The 22,032-nt window shown below is 55.0% G+C and overlaps 1 protein-coding gene across 1 annotated transcript in view; it reads right to left on the bottom strand.

Annotated features, from left to right (window-relative positions):
- Nucleotides 1–1,147: 1,147 nt before the first annotated feature.
- Nucleotides 1,148–22,032, bottom strand: part of PTPRS (protein tyrosine phosphatase receptor type S) — a 118,838-nt gene continuing 97,953 nt past the window's right edge. The window contains exons 18-29 of the mRNA XM_044670959.1: nucleotides 15,847–15,944; nucleotides 14,922–15,045; nucleotides 13,437–13,612; nucleotides 12,110–12,229; nucleotides 11,324–11,478; nucleotides 10,914–11,199; nucleotides 10,533–10,711; nucleotides 10,193–10,319; nucleotides 9,859–9,984; nucleotides 7,452–7,606; nucleotides 4,650–4,785; nucleotides 1,148–3,055 (exon numbers count right to left, since the gene is read on the bottom strand). Of these exons, the coding sequence (XP_044526894.1) occupies nucleotides 2,987–3,055; nucleotides 4,650–4,785; nucleotides 7,452–7,606; nucleotides 9,859–9,984; nucleotides 10,193–10,319; nucleotides 10,533–10,711; nucleotides 10,914–11,199; nucleotides 11,324–11,478; nucleotides 12,110–12,229; nucleotides 13,437–13,612; nucleotides 14,922–15,045; nucleotides 15,847–15,944 (1,751 nt within the window). The 3' untranslated portion in view covers nucleotides 1,148–2,986. The remainder of the gene's footprint in view (nucleotides 3,056–4,649; nucleotides 4,786–7,451; nucleotides 7,607–9,858; nucleotides 9,985–10,192; nucleotides 10,320–10,532; nucleotides 10,712–10,913; nucleotides 11,200–11,323; nucleotides 11,479–12,109; nucleotides 12,230–13,436; nucleotides 13,613–14,921; nucleotides 15,046–15,846; nucleotides 15,945–22,032) is intronic.

Here is a 22,032-nt window from a genome sequence, read left to right as displayed (position 1 = left end):
CCAGCTGTGAAACCCTGGATAAGTCTCTGCACCAACTCAGGCCTCTGTCTTCTCATCTTTAAAATGGGGATGACAATATCTCACTTGCCCCCTTTCTTTCCACTCACTGCCCCCCACCCCCTGCTCTAGTTCCCACCTAAAGTACCCAAAGAGGCTGGGAATGGGTCCCCCCCGCTTCCTGACTTCCTCCTCCCTGCAACTGTCATGAGCATCTTTTTGTATGATGGGTCTGCCTGGCTGTGCTACTCTTCTGATCAAAAATGTTCTGTGGTTCCCTGGATAAAATACACACTTTTCAGCCTGGCCCAGCAAGCCTTCCACAATAGTGCTAAAGGGAGTTTTCTGCCTTATTTCACATTATTTACCTCCGACCACCACTCCCCACCTCCCGCCATCATGTTTCACAAAGTCTACATTAAAAGCCACCTGGAGGAAACATTCGCCCCACTGGACATGCTCCTCTGGTCTCCTGGGGGTCTAGCTTCAGGCCTGTCATCAGAGCATCCCTGACCTGGGCATCTAGCCAGGCAGGGCTCCCTGTGTGCCTGTCCCTTCCCCCTTGCAGACTGACCCTTTAGTTTCTGGCTCCCCGGGCTGGCCACACAGGAAGTGCTTTATAAAGTTGAACAACTGATCCATCATGGGCTCCCCTTCTCCGCCTACCCTTAAGAAAAATGCCTTTTAACAAGAAGCTGCAGGAGCAGAGGACCCTGATATTCTCTGGTTCGCTTCTATGAGAATCTTGTCTCCCCTTGACCAGGGCTCCCAGGAGGCTGAGGGGTCTCTGTCCTACCAGAAGGGTCCTCCCATCCTCTCCCTTTCTAACTAGCCAGGCTTGGCAATTAGCTCTGCAGATCCCCCAGTGCCCAGTGGGTGGAAGTTGTGAGGGTCTTCATAGGCACAGGCGCAAAGCTCAGACCTGGGAGTCAGGAACCCTGGGGTTTGGAGCCTGGCTTGGTGACTCATTATCTACCTGGGGGACCTTGGGCAAAACCACTTTCCCTCTTTGGGCCTCAGTCTCCCCATCTGTAAAATGGGGCATCCCGATGTCCTAAAGGGCTACAGCACTCTAGTCCTCTCTATTCCCTGGCTTCCCCTTGCGTCTCCCACCCCATTTCTGCAACAAAGGAGGCTTCTGTAGACTGGCTTTCAGACAATCTTCCTTTAATACAAAGTCGATATATCTACATACAGAGTGGCAGGAAACCACTTACAGTTTCAGCTTGAAGTAACAGTGGGAAACCCATAGCATCTGCTCTCATACAAAGAGAAAAAACTGGTCTCGGTTGGCATCTGCTTTCCTCCTTCCCCAGGTCTCCCCCATTTAGTCCTGGCTGCGGGGGGGGGGGCAGCAGTCAGAATGGGGGGGCCCAGTCCCATGGCCTTTTGGGTTGGGGGTGGTGCAGGCCCAGGCCCTCCCTGATCAGCACAGGAGGCGGGCTGGGTGGTGTGTGGTCAGAGTATGAGTCCCACCCCCACCTGCACCCCAAGGTCCATCTTCCCCGAAGAGGGGGGCAGCCCCTGGCAGAGGAGGCCTCTTCCTTCACCTCTGCACTTTTGGCAACACCTTCCGAGCCCCGTGGGCCCTCCGGGCACCGAGGTGGTAGCTCCTGGATGCCTGGCTTCGGCTGGGGCACCTGCCAGGCTGGGGGGGGGGGGGTGCCAGGGCGGGAGGTACCGTCCCTCCCTCCGCTGGTGGGCGCCTGGTCCTGGCAGGGGAGCTAAAAGGAGGAGGGGGCCTGCTGGCTGGCCTTCTCCCGGCCTCCCCCGTGCCTGGAACCGTGCCTGATATGTCTGAGATTTAATTTAAAAACAAAACAAGGACAGTTCATTCTTACATGAGCGAGTTGGACCTTCCAATGGTAGAAAAGCATATGCAGAAGTAGCGATTCGCACGTAATCTCGTAGATAATCACAGCCGGTACACAGAACGTTTCTACCGTGAAAAAATAGACTGTCTTTGAACGTAATATGAATAAGCAAATTTTCTTTTAAATTCATTGACTCGTATTCTGTCAGTTGTTTTTTTTAAAAAAAGGAAAAAATACACTATTTAAAAAAAAACGGTAATGTCACTGGTTACAGTTACATCGATACGGTAAAGAAAGCCGCTCACAGCGCAGGGCCGAGGCTCTGCCCTTTCCCGATGGATCTGACGGCTGCGAGGGGGGTGGGGGGCCCCCTCCGGAGACCTCCTGCTCATCCCGAGGGGGCGGGGACAGCGTGGCGGCGGCCTCTGTAAAGTGATGGAGCCTAGATTTCTAAGGTCCCTTCGAGTCCGAATGCTAGGGTTTAGGAGGCCGTGGCAGGCGGGAGGGAGGAGGGGCAGTCTGCGGGAGACGTGGAGACTCCTCTGCTCCGCCCCGCCCCCACAGCTCCCGCGGGCGGGGGCGCCACGAGCCGCGCTGCCCCTCCCCCTGTGTCTTTTTCTCAATCTTTCCAGAAAGAACTTTTTTTTGGAATCAAAAAGGAAATGAGGAATGTTCCAAGTATTCAAAAGGGTGATAGGAGCCCAGCACCCCGGGAGAGCGGGGCGTGCCGTAGCGAGTCTCTCCCCCAGCGCGGTACGTCGGTGCGGTAGTTGGCTCAGGGCTGCGGCGGGGCTCTGCGTGCGAGAGTGGCGGTGGGGGCATGTTCGGAGGGGCCGGCTTCCCCCAGAAGGGCCGACCAGAATAATAAAGAAACCAAACTCTTAAGAAGGGGACCCGAGCGGCGGTGCCCCTCCCCGGGGTGTGGGGGAGGGCTGGGGAGGGGCAAGGTGGCCCGGGCCCCAGAGCCGGCTTGAGGTAAGGAGCCCCCGCTGCTCAGGCCGGCCCCGGCTCCTGGAGTTCATGCTGCGACCTTCCGGAAGCGAGCCCTCCCCCCTCCCCCGCGTTCTCGCCGTGATGTCCAAATTAAAAGGTACTTGTTGGGTTCAGTTTGTGGTAATCGGTTGGAGGCCCCTTCCTCTCGTCCGGGCCGTGGTGGCGTGGGGAGGGATGGCTTCTTATGTTGCATAGTGGTCAAAACTTCCGAGGTACTCGAGGGCGGCCTGATAGCAGAACTGGTACTCATCCTGCGGCAGAGACCGGCCGGTCACGTGGGCTGCCCCCAGCCCCTCCCCCGCCCCACTCCCCCGGGCAATGCAATGCCCGGATGCAATCCCCATTTTACAGCTGAGGGAACTGAGGCTCAGGTGTGTAAAGGATCTACTGAAGGAGCGAAGGTAGGCAGCTGGAGAAGACTAAGGGTTAGGGCTGGGGGGCCAAGTGGGTGTCTCAGTTATGAAGGCCACAGATGTAAGACCCCTACAGCAGTGGTCTGGGGCAGAACCAGGAAGTCTGGAGCAGCATCCAAGCAGAGAAAGCCATCCGCAGGCCAAATGGGCAATGAGAAAAACTGACACTTCCTAGTGACCCTGGGCAAGTCACTTAACCCCTCTGCCTGGCTCTTGGCACTCTTCTGCCTTGGAACCAATACACAGTACTGATTCTAAGATGGAAGGGAAGGATTTAAAAAACAAACAAAAAACAGGGACTGGGTTTCCCAGCCTTGAGTTATTTAAATAAAAAACAAACCTTCTTGTCTTAGTAACAATTCTTTGTTTTTTTTTTAAACTGTTATCTTCCATCTCAGAATTAATGCTGTATATTGGTTCCAAGGCAGAAGAGCACTAAGAGCCAGGCAGAGGGGTTAAGTGACTTGCCCAGGGTCACCCAGCTAGGAAGTGTCTCAGGTCATATTTGAACCCAGGACCTCTGGTCTTCGGGTCTAGCTCTCCATACACAGACCACCTAGCTGTGTCCTTGAGTTCTTCAAAGGGAAATGTCATAGAAAGGATGCCTGATCATTATAAGGGAGATAAACCTATGCTCCGATCCGTAAATTCTGTGACCCTGGGCAAGTCACTGCCCCTGACTAAACCCTCATTTTTCTTCATCTGTAAAATGGGGATGATAAGATTTATGCCACCTTCTAGGAGAATGGGAATTAGGATTATTCTGACATGGTATCAAGTCCCCTTCCCACCCCAGCTGCTCTCTTCCAGCTGCTGTCCAGCTTTGGCATCTCTCCTGAAATATAGGGCCCAGAACTGGACAATTAGATAGTCTAGTGCAGTGATTCCCAAAGTGGGCGCTGCCGCCCCCTGGTGGGTGCTGCAGCAATCCAGGGGTGTGGTGATGGCCACAGGGGGCTAAGTAATATTTTTTCTGGAAAGGGGACGGTAGGCCAAAAAAAGTTTGGGAACTACTGGTCTAGTGGATAGAGCACTGGGCCTGGAGGCAGGAAGCCCTGAATTCAAATCCAGCCTGAGACACTGGTTTGTCTTGGACAAATCACTCACTTAAACTTCTATTTGTTTTGGTTTCTCCAATGTAGATTGGGGATAAGAATAGCATCTGCCTTTCAGGGTTGTCATGAGGATCAAATGAGATGATGTTTGTGAAACATTTAGCACAGTGCCTGGCACATCGCAGGTGCTCCCTCCCTTTCATAATGATACCTTTCACTATTATTAAGCACCTGCTGTGTACAGAGCTCTGTTGGGCACTCAAGGAAACACAAAGTTCAAATAACTCCTCATGGAGCTCAGTCTAGGCCAGCTGAGGTCTGAGCAGGGTAGAGGGCAGCGATCCCCTGCCTCCCACCCTCTGGACAACAGGCCTCACCTCCGTCTGCACCATGGCCGGCCGTTGTGTCCGTAGCATTTTCACCGTCTGGAAGATGTCCACCACCCCCTCGTAGCGCATCCTCTCCAGGACGATGCTGAGCGTGATGAAGACCCCAGTCCTGCCCACGCCAGCACTACGAGGAAGGATAATAGGTTTACAGTTAGGGTTGCCAGGGGCCATGGCAGTGCTTCTCATCCAGGAGTCCTTGGCCAGTTGGGTCATCGGCTGAAGCATGACGGCTGGCCAGCAGCCTCCCAAGGACTCATCACGTGTGATTTGGCAGAGGGTCTAGTACCTATGGCAATTTTGAAGTGGTGAGGAGTATAAAATTTCCAGCTCTCTGCAACCACTGCAGCAGGATACAAAAATATCTATGATTTTTATTGGTGACAAAGTCACAGACACGGCAAATTTGACTGTGGGTTGTTGCCTTCATTTCTAATTGTAGTGAAAAATTGCTAAATTTCAGTTAGAAATTAGTGAAAACAAAGATGTAGTTTTTTTCCCCATTCAAGTTCAATGATTCTGTGAAAGTCTATCTATAGTCTCCAGAGTGAGAAGCCCTGACACCGTCCACTATCCTCTTTACTAAGGCTCAGAGAGGGAGGGAATGACTTGAGGTCAGAAATGCTGGACTTGAATCTAGCTCTTATGACTTCTAATCATGACTCCATAACTAGCCTTGCTCCCCTTCCCTGAGTTTTGAGGCTACTTAGGGGCTCATTCAAACCCCACTTCCAATGGGGACATCTACCCCAGGAGCAGAGAGTGGGAAGGATGCAGTCATGGACCAGGGAGAAGACAGGGAGAGTGGAAGAGGGGGCCCTGCCAGGCAGGAGGAGAGACAGGGAAGAGAGAAGGGAGGAAGGGACCTAGAAAACTTTCATTATTGTTAAGCACGGTGCTCTGATGGGCACTGGAGGAAACACAAAATTCAAATAACCCTTCATGGAGCTCAGTCTAGTGAGGAAGGGATATGACACACACAGAAAATTATGATACCCAACATTCTATGCAGAAGACATTAGAGAGGTGCCAGCCAAGTGAAGGGGCATCAGGGCAGGTGGCACATGAGGTGAGCCTTAGAGGAAGGTGGCAGGAAGAGGGAGAGAGGAAAGAGAAAACTCCAGGTTATGTTTAGAGAACAAAAAGGCCAGTTGATTACATGGAGAAATCATGAAATAAGGCTGGGTGCATGAAGCCAGACTATGTAAGGACTTGAATGGGAAAGGGTTTCTGGTCTTTCCTGGGTGAGCAACAGGCAGCCCCTGAAGGGTTTGGGGCAAAGGACTGACAAAAAATTACAGGATCTTAGATTAAGAGCTGGAAGGGCCCCTAGAGCTCATCTGCTCCAATGCTCTCAGATTTGAACCCTTTTAAATCCTTACAAATTTTGTGATTATTATACTGATTTGGTGCACGTTTCCTATTGACATAATTGTTCATGTTGTACCTCCCTGGTAGGACATAAACTCTTTGAGAGCAGAATCTCTATTGGTTTTAATTCTTGAATCCCTAAGAACATGGTAGACAGCTGATAAATGACTGTGTCTGACTACTGTCTGTCAAGTGTGACTGGGGGCCAAAGAAGGAAGGAGTGGAGGTGGGAAGATGCCATCCAGGAAAGTAGAGGTGAGGAGGACCTATCCTGGGCTGGTGACCATGGGAAAACCAAGTGGAGACGGACAGAAGGCATGAGACAGATGGAATCAACAGGACGTGGGGAAACGGCACTAGTTAGTATTGTGGAAAGAACCCTAATCCTCCCTCTTCAGGCTTCTTGCAGGGGAAGGAGCAAAGATGGGAAGAGAGGAGGGAGAATGTAGAGCCGAGGATCCCAACACGGGGTACACTTTCCCCCTGAAGGTACAAGAAGCTTGTTCAGGAGCTTACATGAGGACTATCTGGGAAATAACCATATTGGCCTCTTGATATATTACAAAAGTACTTTTGTTAGTGAGATTTGTGGCCTGGAGAGACAGTGAGGAGGCGGGGGCTGGGAGGGAAATGAGGGGGGCATTAGAGGGCTTCAGAAAAATCCCAGAGACTGTGTGTGGAATAATTCTTACTGACTCAAAGCAAATGAATGAGGGTTGGACATGAGACTCTTTTCATGTTGAACTAGAAAAATATCAGTGACAACGACCCAGGGAAAAACAAGACAACTGATTTCCGTGGTCACCGTGAGCTCAGCAAAGTTACAGAATCTTGGGTGTCCTCCTGGAGAAGCACAGCCTGTCTCTCCTAAACGTGCTCACAAGGCTTCACAGGCATTTAAAATAACTTAGTTCTGAGATCAGGTCTCTCAGTCCTGCTCTTCATCAAATTCAAAGCAGGAAACTGACTGGAGGCCAGGCATGAAATGCGGGTTATCGTTTTCAAAAACTATCCTGAGAAAAGGAAATTGACTAATTTATTGGACTGTGTTCTGATAAATCTTTAACAACATTATACTAAAGCATGTCATCATGTACCAAATAAAGTTTTCTTTATGAAAAATTTAATCTATTTTATTCCTCATATGCATAATGTTATATCTGAGAAATTTTAGAATGTATTTCCTTTCATATTCACTAGGTGTTTTAGGAAGGTTTACCTAAAGAGGGGTATGGGGGCAGAAAAAGGTTGGGTGCCCCTCGTGTAGGACTAGAAAGAAGAGGAGGGCATGTCTGAAGACACTCATGGATAGAGGTACTAATGGGGAGGTGGGACAGGAGGCCACAGTGGGTGTGAGGGGACATGGAGGGGGGAAGGCATCACAGCCAGGGTTAAGTGGCCAGTGTGGACATGGCTCCTTACCTGCAGTGGACGGAGATGGGCCCGTCCTGGCCAAACTGCTCCTTGGTTTTGTGCACTTGGCCGATGAAGTCAATGAAGCCCTCGCCCGACTTTGGCACACCTTGCTCTGGCCAGTCTGTGAACTGGAACTGGCGGACAGTCCGGGACTGACCGTCCTGGGGAGAGGAGGAGAGGCTCATGTCAGTGCTTCCCATGGCTGTTGTTTGCTCACTTAAAAAAAAATGTACAAAGTGCCTTCTCTGAGGAGGGCTGGAGACACCGATTTGTTAAAGAAATCATCCCTGCCCACAGAGAGCTTACCATCCACACGACCTTCTATGTCAGTGGTTCCCAAACTTTTTTGACCTACAGCCCCCTTTCCAGAAAAAATATTACTTAGCTCCCTGGAAATTAATTTTTAAAAAAATTTAATAGCAATTAATAGGAAAGATAAATGCACCTGTGGCCATCACCGCCTCCCTGGATTGCTGCAGCACCCACCAGAGGGCGGTGGCACCCACTTTGGGAATCACCATTCTATACTAAGCACCTCACAGATGTGGAGAATGAGGGGAGACATAGAGTCAAGGAGGGAACCCACTAACAACAGGAAAATGGAAGCTATCCGAGTTGGGCTGATGGGGAGCAGGGCCTCCCCGTGTGTACAATGGGGAGAAGGCAGAGCGTTCTGAGCAGCTCCAGCAGAGGCAGAGGGGATGGGGAGAGGCATACAAGATGTAGCTGGAGAGCACAGCGTGGCACCAGGCTGGGAGGGTCTTGAATGCTGGGCAGAGGGACACTGACTCCATTGGGGAGGACTCTTCTGGCAAGTGGTACATGACTGAAGCAGGAGAGCCCAGAAAACCTGGGGGGCCCTATCAGGAAGCCACCTGCTGCCAATGCCAGGGTAGGGGGATGTTAAGGAGTGGGCAGCACACGAGGAGTAAGGGAGAGGGAAGCCTCGTGTCCTCCATTGGATCCCAAACCATCCCATCTCTGTTATTCTAGTACTGGGGAGCTTCTCTCCCTGCTCATCATGGCTGCTGTCTGGGCTCTGGTGGGTGGCTCGAGGCACCCTTTGTCCAGAACCAGTCTCAGATCCTGTTCCCGCCCCTTTCTCTCCCTTCAGCCCCGTGCCTCGTTTTCCCTGGGACCTGAGCTCCTGGAGGGTGGGGGGCCTGGCTTCCTTTGTATCTACAGTTTTGGGGGCAGTGCTGGGCATACAGCTTAACCAATTAAAGCATTCCAGACCATCCTTACTTCATGGATGCCCTCACGCTTCTGCCTTCTCTATCACCACCATCTTTGCCTTCCTCCATTGGGAGTGGAGGGGCAGCTCCTGGGAGAAGCAGGGGCTGGCGCCCCGCTCTGGACCTGGCGGGTACTCTGGGGAGGGCACAGGCCCAAGAGGGAGAGCGTGCCTCTTCTTGGCCATGGGGGAAGGTCTGGCTTCCCTGAAGTCGCTCCCTCAGCCCCTTCTCCTTGCCTAGGGGTCAGTCTAGCTTCCTCAGTCCAATGTAGGAGCCTTCCAGAGGAGGCCTGCCTCGGTCTACTTCTTTAGCCTTATCCCCTTCCTGCTCTCCTTTGTGGACCTGTCTTCCACTGCAAGCACACTGGATTTCCCTGAGCAGTCACACCACCTGTCCTGCCAGGCAGGCCACCCTCTCTTCCAGGGTCCCGCTGTGGGCCTGACCCTTTTCCGAGGAGCTGACTGGCCAACTCTAGCTTTTCTGGAGCTACTAACATGCTTACTGGTGGCACAATGGATAGAAGCCTAGGCCTAGAACCAAGAAGATCTGGGTTCAAATTTGGCCTCAGACCCTTCCTAGCTGGACCTGGTGTGACCCCAGGCAAGTCACTTAACCTCTGCCTCAGTTATTTCAAGTGTAAAATGGGAATAATGACAGCACCTGCCTCCCAGCATCATGGTGAGGCTCGAATGGGATATTTGTAGGATGAATGGCGCATAGTAGGTGCTACATAAATGCTGCTTCCCCATCTTACAGTCTGTGCTGTTTGCTTTGTCCATCCCACGGTAACTTGTATTAATATATTCTCGGGGCTAAAAGGGGCCATGGCCATTTTCCAGTCTATTCCTGCCCCGGTGAAGACACTGAGGCCCAGAGAGGGGAAGTCCAGGCCTGGCTTCTCTGGGGAGACGAGGGAGAACAGGGCTCCCCAGCCCAGAGGCGGCGGAGCTGGGAGTAGAGCCAGAGGAAGGCAGCCCACCCACTGCCCTCCATCCCACCTCCCACCCCATCTTCCGATAGCACCGACACCGGCTGCTTTCCTAGTTCTCTGGCCCAGCCTCCACCTTTAGGGACCCTCAGGAGGCCTGTAGGGAGGGAGGGCAGCATTCCAGGCCCCCATGCACTGCCCGCGGCCACCCCCTCCCCCAGCCACCCCTCCAGGCCCATCGGGGACTCACCCGGGCGTCAGTGACCTTGAACTCCCGGAGGATGTACTGGGGCATGTTATACTCAGCCATGGGGTCCACCACAAAGTACTGGTAGCGGGCTGAGCGTTCTGCCGGCCAGTACTGGTGACATTTCTCCTGGTGCAAGGAGGATGGGGCCGCCTGTCAGGCCCGCCGCCTCCTCTGGCCACATCTCCCCCCTCCAGGAGGCGCAGAGGCCGGGCTGCCCCTCACTACCTCCCTCTGGGCAGGATTCCTGGGGGAAGGCCTCCCACCTCCCCTGGAGGGCAAGGCCTGGGGACTAAATGGAGAGGGGCCCCCCTCCCCCCTCGGTCCCCCCACTCACCCGGCCCATCTCGCGCAGTTTGGTGAGCATCACCACGATGGTGGAGTTGTTCTCCCACAGCATCCTCCAGAAGTCCTCGGTGGTCTCTGCCAGGGGCCCCTGGGTGGCGATGTAGGCCTTCTGCTGCCTGTGAGCGAGAGAGGGGGGCCGAGAGGCCTCAGTGCCCTGCGCACCCCCCACCCCCCACGGACAGGGACCGCCGGGGCCAGCTCCCTCCTCGTACGGACGGGGAAATGGAGGCTCGGCGCAGGAAAGGGGCGCTCGGAGGTGTGTGGAGGCCTGAGAAGAGGCGCGTGCCCGGGGCAGGGAGGACCCCGGGCAGGCCCGGCCCCCCACGCACCGGTAGCCGTCGATGAAGCTGGCGTTGATGTAGTCAGAGCCCTCCACGCCGCGGATGGGCTGCAGGCACACACGTGTGCTCTCGTAGGGCATGATGTTCACCAGGCGGTTCTTGAACTTGTTACAGGGCAGGTTGGCACTGATGAAGCGGGACGTGTGGGCTTTGGAGTTGGCCAGCCTCTGGGGGGCACAGAGAGAGCAGGTGGTGAGGGCGGGGCTCCCTCGGCTCTTCCTCCTGGCCCTGGGAGCCCCCCCAAGATGGCCGAGCGCCCCGCCCCCGCCCGCCCCCATCGCTTCCCCTCTCCGGGTGCCGGCCGGCGCCCTCTTTTTCCTACATTCTGAGCCAGAGCTCGGAGGGAGGGAGGCCCGGCAGGGCGCCCACCTTGAACTCCAGCTCCATGCCCGTGACGTGCTCGCCGCTCTCCACCTGGGCCAGCTTCTGAATGTAGGAGTAGAGGTTGCGGGCGGGGACCTCGGTGTTGCCGCAGGCCACGGCCTCCAGGAGGGCGTCGTGGATGAAGCTGTACTGGTCCTCCGTCTGCACCATGTAGTTGCGCTGGGAGCGCATGAGGGTCACGTGGCCGTAGATGTCCACCGTCTTCTCGGGCTTGATGCGCTCCAGCATGGCGTCTATGACGATGAAGCAGCCCGTCCGGCCCACGCCGGCGCTGCGGGGAGGGAGGGGGAGGGACGGCTCAGGAGGAGCCTCCGAGGGTCACTCGGGGGGTCAGGAGCCGCCCCCGATCCCGTGCTGAGTAAAGGGGGGGCCCGGCTGGGCAGCGGTCAGCCTACCTGCAGTGTACCACAATGGGGCCTGCGTCGGGCGGGTTGCAGGTCTTCACTCTTCTCAGGAAGGCCAGGAAGGGCGTTGGGTACTCGGGGACGCCGTGGTCTGGCCACGCCGTGAACTGGAACTGGCGTACTTCACGCTTCTCGCTGGAACCATTCTGGGAGATGCGGGGGGCAGGAGAGAGGCGGATGATCCTAGGACGGGGTCCCCTCCCCAACACCCCTCAGCCTCCTCCATCCTTTCTTTTTTAATCTTTAACTAAAAACACTTTTTTTCCAATTCCACATAGAAACATCTCCCATCTTTCTTGACCTATCCTAACAGGCGGCTCTGACACCTTCGATGGCTCCCCATGCCTAGATGCCTCTTCCCTCCCTCTCTAACCTTCCGTGTCTCCATGGCTGGCTTTCAGAGTTCCTCCCCGTCCTCCCCCCCCCTCCTGGCCCAGGCCACTCTTCTGCCTCCACTCTCACCCCTGGGTCAAGGCTACCGACCCTCCCCTCCAGAGCCAGCCCAGACTCGAAGGCTTAAAGGCCTGAGCAAGGAGCCGCCTTCTCTGCCAGCCTCCCCGGATTGGCTGTGCCTCCGAGGGCAGGACGGAGGCCTCTCCTTCCCCAGCACAAGAGGGTGGAGGTCGAGGGCAGAGGCCAGGGCCGGGCTGAGACATCCCAGGGCCCCGCAGAGCCTCAAAGGCCACAAGAACGGTGGGAGGACGTCTGGTGATCCCCCCCAGCCCACCCCTCCTGAGGCGGCCCTTGTGTGTGTGTGTGTGGGGGGGGGGGCGGCACCTTGTGCAGGGAGAAGGTCCGGACGCAGAACGTGGCCAGCTCGATCGTGTCCAGCAGGGTGACCTGGATCACCCCGTAGGTCTCTGTGCCCCGGCTGGGCCAGTACTGGTCACACTTGATCTGGGGGGTGGGGACGAGGGGAGCCCCGAGTTAATGTCATAGCAGAAGAGCCGGGATGTCTCTGCTTCATTCCCACCTCGGGCTTGGCCCCAGGGGCTGCTGGGAGCTCATTCTAGCTGGAGTTATTTAAAACTCTCACCTTCCCTCTTAGAGCCAGTACTGTGTGGTGGTTCAGGGCCCAAGAGCGGTAAGGACTAGGCCATGGGGGTCAAGTGACTTGCCCAGGGTCACACAGCGAGGACGTGTCTGAGGCCGTCCAGATTTGAACCCAGGACCTACCCCCTGTCTCTGGGCCTGGCTCTCTATCGGCTGAGCCCCCCAGAAGCACCCCCCCTCTATCTTTACAGGGATGAAGGCAGGCCCAGGGAAGCCTCAAGCAGCCTGCTCCCCGGGCTGGGACCCAGGGCGTTGCTATGACGACCCTTTTGGCCTCCTCGGGATGCTCGCTCTCAGGGCCTAAGCTGGGGAAGGTGGCTCCCTTTGGCATGGGGTCAATGACTGCCAATTTTAGGGCACTTGGATTTTCAAATGGTTTGTAGCGCTCATTTTAGTGGAAACAGCATTTCTGTAAGGTGGGCATTTACCCCATTTTACTGAAAAGAAAACGCAAGTTCCAGGTCGGTAGGTGACTCGACAAAGGTCACACAGCTAGTAAACATGAAGGGGTAGGATCTGAACCCAGGTCTTTGCGGTCTGCGACCTTCCCACGTGACACGGTGCCACGTCTGTTTGCTTCTTTCAGGGTTAGCAGATGATGCTTCTTGTCATTCATCTTTTGATTTAGTGTAAATTCCGCTCTAAGCCCTTTAGTTTCCTACCCGGTGAGTCCTCGGCAGCATGCACGCATGCACGCACACATGCACGCACACACGCACACACACACACACACACACACACAATGGGTTAATCAATATCTGCCAGTGAGGAGGAGGGCGAGGGGTGTGCTCAGCGCCGAGGGGTACGTACTCTAGTGTTCCACAAGGATAGGATCATCTTGTTTCTGACTTTCTAGCCCCACCTCATACATGGAGGTGGCTAAACTGAACTGACTTTAGCGAGGAGACCTGGGTTCAAATGCTGGCCCTCCCGATCTCCGCCACTGTGGCCGAGTCCCGGCCAAGGTCGGTGGCCGAGGTTCCTGCGGTGTAGGATGGGGCCCTTTCCCTCCCGCTCCCCCGCACCGCCGTCCGGCCCGGCCCTTGCTCACCCGGGACTTCTCCTCCAGCTTGGTCATCATGACCACAGTGGCCGAGCGCTGCTCCCACACCATGCGCCAGAAGTCGCCGAAGGTCTCGGGCAGGGGCCCCTGCGTGGCGATGTACGCGTTCTGCTTGCGATAGCCGTCTATGTAGTTGGCGTTGATGTAATCGCTGCCCACGATGCCTGTGTGGGAGACATTGAGGGGAGGCCGAGGAGCTGGGGGGGTCCTCGCTCTCCGGAGGGATCCCCGAGGGCCCCCCTTTGGGCATGCGTGGCTGGGGGCGCCCCGGAGCTTGGGGTGACTCGGGCCGGAGGGGCCTTCGGTCTCTGCCTGTACTTGGGGGAGTGGAGCCTGCAGAGGGCTCGCTGCGGCTTGGTGTAGATGGATGTAAGCTGCAGGCTCCTGGGGTATTCCTTTCAGCCCTGGAGGGGGGGAGATCCCCCTCTCTTCCCCACGGGCTGCCTCTTGAACCCCTGCCCAGCCTGGCCAGGCCCTCAGGGATGATTTGGACAAGAGAGTGGGCAGACACTAAAGTGCCTTCTCTTGGGCCTCCTAAGCATGGGACCATCGCGGCCTCCTTCTATGCCCAGAAACATCTCCTTTTCCCCTCTTTAGCCTCATTTTCCAGGCTCCAGGAGAGGCAAGGAGGCCTTCCCCGTGACCTCCCCGACTGCCCCAGCCCCCAGGGCTCTCTCAATTCTCGGAGCATCTCACCCCCTTGCCTGTCCCTCCCCGTCTGAGCCCTGGCTCACTAGTCAGAACAGGGCCTTCTCAAGGGAAGGGCCGGAGGGAGGCCGCTCCTTCCACTCATCCACTGCCCACGCACACCCAGGGCTCACAGGGGCGGTGGGAGGGCTCATTAACTGCCCAGCTAAGGGAGAGACAGCTACTGAGCTGCCCTTGGCTCTGGGGGGGTGGGCACTGGCTGCAGGGCACGCCAGGGGCATGATTCTGTGGAAAGGAAGCAGAGACCTCAGAGATTATCGAGCCTAACCCATACTCGATCAGAGATTTCCCCTGACAAATCCTTGACAAGTGGTCATCTAGCTTCTGCTCGAAGACCTCCAGAGATGGGGGGCTCACTACCTCTCTAGGTAGCTTGTACCAATGGGGCTCAGTTAGAAAGGGGCAAAAAAAAGGCCTAGAGACAAGAAAGACTATCTTTGCCACTTTGGGGCCGGTTTCTTGCTTTTGTCCGTTTCTTTTTTTTTTTTTTTTTTTTTTTTTTTTTAAGATTTGTAGAAAGATAGTTAAACTTCATCCTCCCAGCTTTCTCCCTGAAGTTGGCCTGTGACAGAGGCCTGATGTTCATGGTCTGGGGGGTGGATAGAGGCCAGGGTTGGGAGTCAGGGTCTGAGTTCCAGTCCTGACTCTGCCAATGACTCAGGGACAGATCTCTTTCCTTCTCTTTGGGCCTTAGTCTGCCTACCCGAGAGGGAGAGCCGCTAATGCCTGCTAATCCCAGGGAGTTCAGATGAAAGGCCCTCTTACCTTCCATGGGGAGAAGAATGACCCGGGAGTGGTCGTAGGCGATGACATTGGCATAACGGTTCTTGGGCTTATTCACCTCCAGATTAGAGTGCTCCCATGTGAATTGTTGTCCAGGGTCAATAGACTGCAGGACGAGAAAGAGACAGAGGCAGGGGAGAAGGGGAGATCCAGAACAGTGGGGAGAGGGGGAGGAATGGAGGAGAGAAGGGAGACAGAGGTGGGGGAGAAGAGGGGAAGAAAGGAAAAAGAGAGGAAGAAGGAAATGGGAAGAAGGCAGATTGGGCAGAGCAGAGAAGGCGTGAGAAGGGAACATAAAGGCCGCTCAGTGCTGCAGTTATGGCTGTTTTGGCCTCCTCTGGCAGGGCTGCTGGAGCTGGGGGTGCTCAGAAAAAAGAGGTCAAAGGGCAGTCCTTGTTCTACCTACCTGCGCTGTGTGAGAGAATGGAATGAGGAACTAGCGTAGGTCAAACAGACTGGGCAGCCCCATCTGCTCCTTTACGGAGGAAAGTGGGTCCTCAGGGATCAGCCAAGGGCATGCGGCCAGGCTCTAAAGTCCTGGGTTCCAGTCCCGAGTGTCCCCAGCTCCAAATGAAGCGACTCCCACCCTGCTGTGCCAAGGCCAGGACGGAGAGCCCAGCCTCCCCCTGGGCACGACACAAGGCCTCGCCGCAGTGACTCCCGCAGAGGCTCCCCGAGCCCCGCCAGCCCTCTCTCCCCTTGGGCTTAGCCCTGGCATGCCGGCCTGCTTTATTCACAGAGTTCGCAGCGGGACCTCAGAAGTCATGTCTGGCAGCCGCTGAAGGGGGGGCTTCCCTCATGTGCCCCCCATCCTGTGCTTTTCCTGCCGTACTAGGGGGTGACTGCAGTGAGGAGGCCGAGGCTGGGGGGCCTGGGGGGCGGGGGGGGGGGGTCTGGAGCCGCTTACCTCATACTCCTGGGATAACTTCAGGTTGTCATTGGCTTTGAGGTGCTCTGTGTGCTCAGCCATCTCGGTGATGGGGATGGGAGGGTGGCTGAGCATACCTAGGGGGAGAGCAGACCCGCCGGGTGGGGGCGGGGAGAGAGGGCGGTTATGGCCGGGGGGGCCGGGGGGCCCCGGCCCAGCCCAAGGGATGCATGAGGTGGGTACGATGTGGGGTGAGGGGGGGCTCTACAATGTGAGTTCTGCAATGGAAGGGCGGTGGTTAGAAGAGAGAAGGCAGGCAGGGCTCGAAATTAACATCCTGGGGGGTCCGAGGGAGAGGGGGGTCTCCTCTGCCCCCTACAGCCCCGAGGGGAGGGAGGTTGGGAGAGGGCAGGGGGGAAGGCGGGGAGGGAAGAGACAGGGCTCGCTTCCAGCCTGAGGTTCTAGCCCCAGTGACCCCACAGACACGGCTGTCACAGAGGGAAGTGGACGTGTAGATGGGGGAGATGGAGGCCTCTGGGGGAGCCGGCTCTGTCGCCCCGGGGGAGCTCCCTGCCTGGCACGGGGTCAGAGTCTGTCCATCAGGTAATGGCAGCGTCAGAAGATGGTTTCTCAGCTCTGCCCCTCCCTCAGGGAGATGGGTGTCGTTGGTGGCCCGGGTGACCACAGACAGGGAACGGCTACGGGGGGACGTGTCTGGGGTGCTTACAAAATCCCAGGCTTGTAGGGGCTGGAGAATAAGTACTTTTTGTTAAACTCTTCCCTTCTATCTTAGAATCAATACTAAGTATCCATTCCAGGGCAGAAGAGCAGGAAGGGCTGGGCAATGGGGGTGAAGTGACTCGCCCAGGGTCGCCCAGCTAGGAAGTGTCTGAGGCCAGATTGGAACCCAGGACCTCCTGTCTCTAAACCCACTGAGCTACCCAGCTGCCTCTGAGAAGGGCTTTTAAGAGTTTCTCGACTGCTTGTGCGTGAGAATGCTAAAACTCAGCCTTCCTCCTAGTAGAGTTTTGGGAATGGACCCTCGGGCTTAGCCACGGCGCAGGATCAGGTCCTACGTGGCCCGTGACATCTGCTGGGGTCCCTGGCTGCAGCCTGAGCCCCGTGCCCTGCCTCTGCTGCCTCCCTCACGCCACTGCTCCCCCTGCTCAGAGAGTCCTCCTGCCAGTGGCTGGCAGGCCCTGTCACGGAGTGAGTGAGTGAGTGAGTGAGTGAGAGAGAGTGTGTGTGTGTGTGTGTGTGTGTGTGTGTGTGTGTGTGTGTGTGTGTGTGAGTGTGAGTGTGTGTGTGTGTGTGTGTGTGTGTCCAGCTTCCTGCTCCAGGACGCCCTGTCCCCACTTGGGGCAATGGCTCCCCCCCCCCCCTTTGGAGCCTGCAAGGAGTGGGACGAGGGAGGAGGGTGACTGCTGAGAATTTCGAGCCCAAGAATGTGTCATGGTGAAGCGAGAGGTGGTGGGAGCGTGATCAGCGGCACAGAGAGGGGCAAAGCAAGCACTGGTCACCAGTTTTACAGTGCACACCCTTCCCTGCCCCCTCACTCCTGCCCCTCTGCCCAAAGAGGCAGACAACAGGGGAGGGGGGCTAGCGGAGGCCCCCAACAAGGAGGGGAGAGAAGGGGCATGGGGTGCAGCCGAGGCCCCTCTGCCTCATCAACCTGGGGTCCCTTTTTGGGGACAAGGAGTACCCTAGGCTGGGAGACACGGAAGCCTGGGATTTTTAGGCCTAGTTCTTCTGTCCCTGGCTTGTTGTGTGACCCTGGATCTCTCTGAATCTCAGTTTCTCGCCTGTAAAATGGGAGTTCTATCTGTCATCTGTTCCCATCCAATGAGAAGATACATTGAATGGATGGGAAGAGACTTTGCTTATTCATCACCTACCACCCATCACTTAAGTGGCCCCAAGTTGGACCAGCCGCTCCCCTTCACCCCACCACCTGAGGTTGGAGCATCATATGATCTAGAACTGGAAAGGACCCCAAGAGATGGTCTAGTCCAGAGGAAAAAACAGAGATTGGTCCACTGGTACCCGAAGAGGAGGACCAAGACTGCTTTGTCTCTTATATGACAAGGTGCTGACACTGTTCTTTCCCAGGAATACTAGAAAGCCTGCGGATGCCTGGGGATCCCCAAGTCCAGAGACCAGATAGGAAAAAGAAGGCCCTCAAGCTTTTGGGGCCCTGTGGGAGGATCCAGGATCACCCAAACTATGATCAGGGGCAGGGGCCCTTGCCAGGAATTGAGATCTGCTTTTAAAGACTCGTTTCCTTCCTCTCCTCTGTGGCCCAATTCTTGTTTTTGGAAGCTTAATCTAATTTGTTGGAAACATCGATTCACTTGGGGGAAGATCAATTCCTATTTTAGGACGATCCTTCCTTCTCTTTTGGCCATCGATCTCTATTCTCCTGAAGAGCCATCATTAAGGGGAAGACAGATCCCTCTATGGGGAGAAGCCACTCTATTTGGGGGGAAAGTGTGTGTGTGTGTGTGTGTGTGTGTGACAGAGAGAGAGACAGAGACAAAGAGACAGAGACAGAGAGAAAGTATTGTGTATGAATGATGGTGTTAGTCTGCCCAGGTCCACCTGACCAGGGAGATGAGAGCCACCCTTCTCTCCCCACTCAGAGGGGTCAGCTGTGGCTGCCACATCTGTAAGGGCCAGGAGGTAGAGGAAAGACCCATTATTAAGGCCAGACTGAGGACCAAGTGTCTTCAGGGGCAAGGGCCTATAAAGGGAGGCATTTACAATTGCAGTTGGTACCATCACTAGGCTTGGAGTCAAGGGAAAGAGGCTGGCCTGGAATTCCAGCCCAGGACATTCTCTAGCTGTGTGACCGTGGACAAGTCACTGTATTCTTTCTTTGTGCCTTGTTGTCTGATCAATTAAGTGGAGATGGTCCTTCTTGCACTCTCTCCTTTCGAGGCATATTACCACATTCAAGAGGTTTTATAAATGGGGGTGTTGGATGCTGGAGTTCCAGATCCAGAGCTGGAAGGCCCCCCCAGTCATCCAGCACACCCCTCTCATCTTACAGATAAGGAACTGAGCCCCAGGAGGTGAAGTGACTTGTCTGCCCAAGGCCACTCAGGGACAGAGCAGGCACAGTAATAGCAAACTTGGGTTCCTCTTTCCCACCCCTGGGCCTGTCCTTAGCAGATGACTTCATGAACTGTGGTGGGGACGAGCCTCTCCCTGCTGAGCTGGGCAGGCTGGTCCTTGAATGACAGAATATATTCTGTTTACACAGCCGGATTTATAGGATCATACACAGACCGCAGGATTAGAGGACATCAGGTCCAACCCTTTCATTTTACAGAGGAACAACAAGAAGTCCAGAGAGGTTCTAAGAGCTTCAACCAAGGTCACACACCAAGCAGAAGAGCCAGAATTTGAACTTGGGTCCTGACCCTAGAGGGAATGCCCCTTTTATTGCACCCAGAGGAACTGGCCAAGCTCTGGCTCATGCTGGCACAGGCTTCGGGAGCCCGGTGTCCACTCTGTGCCACACAGAGGCAACTGAGGCAGACACTGCTGTTGTGGGTGAAGAGTGGAGGGAGGGAGGCACCATGTTTGGTATCAGGTGAGCCCAGACCACAGGACCACAGATACAGACCTGGCAGGGATCTCAGGGGCCTGCTAGACCTCTCTTTCATGTGATGAGGAGGAGCCTGGGGCCTAGAGACTTGAAGTGACTTGGCCAGCATCCTAGAGGCAGTGTTAGGGGTGGGATAGGAGCCCAGCTCCCCTGTCCACTGGACTTCTCTGGGCAAGGCTGTAAAATGAATCATCCTTCTGTAAAGGGAATCACTCTTCCACACCTGCTCTGGTTTGTCATTCTGGATTTTCCTCTACAGGCTGTGTAAAGTCTGCCCTCAGAGGGATCGGGGAAGATAGAGGGAAAAAGGGCCTTCGGACCTGCTGTTTTAGGGAGGGAGTCAGAAAGGGAAGGGGCCCCTGATAGGCCATGCTCTGAATCAGGGGCTGAGCCCAGGCCTTCTCACCCAGAGCGGTCAAGGGTGGCTGGGCATGGAGATTCCCCGTGGGCTCTGCCTCTAGAGAGCATGGAGGGAGAGGGCTCAGGGTCCAGGGCTGGGGAAATCCTCAGTGGGTGTCCTAGCTACTTGCCCTAAGCCTTGGAACAAAACATCCTAAAGCGGGTCAATCCACCAAGCATTCCTTGAGGCACTTGCTAGGTGCCAGGTAACTGGCAAGGGACTGGGAGTACCAAGACAGGAACCAGCGGTTTCCTGCCCTCAAGGGACTGTAGTGAGCGATAGCCCCCCGTAGGAGAGCAGCGCTCTGGTGAAGTGTCAGGGTCTGGACACATGTGAGTGTGTGCTTGTGGAAGCGTGTCGATGGTTTTTAGCGGGGTGTAATTTCAAGCAGGGTTTGTCCTAGGTCTGAATGAAGGTGGAATCTGGTGAGAAGGAGAAAAGCAATTGGGTAGGAGAGAGCAAGGAAGGGAGAGGGGGGAAGAAAGAGAGAGACAGAGATGGAGAGAAGAGAGAGAGAAGAGGGGAAGGAGGAATAGGAAGGGAGGAAGGGAAAGGAGGAGAGAGAGAGACAAGGTGAAAGTTGGGGAGAGAAAAGATAGAGGAGGGAAGGAGGAGAGGGAGAAAGAGAGAGGGAGAAGGGAGACAGAGAGAGACACACAGAGAGAGGCAGAGAGAGGCAGAGAGGGACAGAGAGAGGGAGAAAGAGAGGCAGAGAAAGAAAGGGAAGATGAAGGAGAGAGAGAAGAGGAAGGAGGGAGAAAAAGAGGAAGAGGCAAGGAGAGAGAGAAGGAGAGGGAGAGGGAAGAGGAAGGAGGGAGAAGGGAGAAAGAGAAACAGGGACAGAGAGAGACAGAGACAGAGAGAAAAAGGAAGGAGGGAGAGAGAGAAAGAGAGAAATAGAGGGAGAGGGAAGAGGAAGGAGGGAGAAAGAGAGAGAAGAAAGAAGTGGAGTGGGGAAAAGGGAAAGAGAAAAGAACAGAGAAGGGGACAGACAGAGAAAGAGAGAAATATATTATATATATATGTTATATATATATTATTTATATATATATATATGGAGAGAGATACAAAATGAGAAAGAATGAGTGTGTGTGTGCGTGTGCACAGGATTAAAGAGTCCGATGTCAGTAGCTCCCTCCTCTCCATATTCCTGAATTACACGTGTACAAACATACCCCTGACACACATACATATCTACCCCGCACTGGCATATACACACACCTAAGTATGCCCGTATACACACAACTTTATAAACATACACACGAAGCCCCCACATATACACCACTAACCATATCTACATCCCTGGCACGCCATTCTAGACACCCATGCACGTCAGTGCCCATTCCCCATCACCCCATGGGCACATACAGGGCCCCAGAGGTTCATGACTTTACACACAGCACATACTCCCATGTACACGCCCACCTGGGGCTTCTACATGCATGCACACGCAGCGGTCTCCATACATATGCACGTGTGTAGGGGAGAGCCTGGCCCTGTGATTTTGGCAGTTGGAGGAACTCCCAGATGAGGAAACCCCCTCTGCAATGAAAGCTGGTAGGTCCTCTGCATCTTAGTCTTTTTTTGGAACCTTTCCCTTTAGAATGAATACTGCGTATTGGTTCTAAGATAGAAGAGGGGTAAGGACTACACAGTGGGGCTTAAATGACTTGTCTAGGGGTAACCCGGCAAGGAAGGGTCGGAGGTCAAATTTGAACCCAGGACCTCCTAGGTCTGTAGGTCTGGCTCTCCATTCACTGAGCTCCCTAGCTGCCCCCCCTCCCATTTTAGTCTCACTCTTGATCCACTCTACAACATTGTGTGTGTGTGTGTGTGTGTGTGTGTGTGTGTGTGTGTGTGAGAGAGAGAGAGAGAGAGAGAGAGAGAGAGAGACAGACAGACAGACAGACAGACAGAGACAGAGACAGAGACATCTACAACATTGTGTGTGTGTGAGAGACAGAGAGAGAGAGAAAGACAGACAGACAGAGAGAGAGAGACAGAGACAGAGAGAGAGACAGAGACAGAGAGAGACAGACAGAGACAGAGAGAGAGACAGAGACAGAGAGAGACAGACAGAGACAGAGAGAGAGAGAGGCAGAGAGAGAGAGACACACACACAGAGAGAAACAGAGAGAGAAACAGAGAGACAGAGACAGAGACAGAGAGAGAGACAGAGAGAGACAGAGAGAGAGAGAGAAAGAGAGAGAGAGAG

Source organism: Gracilinanus agilis, chromosome 1 (genome assembly GCF_016433145.1).
Source record: "Gracilinanus agilis isolate LMUSP501 chromosome 1, AgileGrace, whole genome shotgun sequence".
In the NCBI taxonomy this organism is placed as follows: Eukaryota; Metazoa; Chordata; class Mammalia; order Didelphimorphia; family Didelphidae; genus Gracilinanus; species Gracilinanus agilis.
This window is presented reverse-complemented; position numbering and strand designations above follow the sequence as displayed.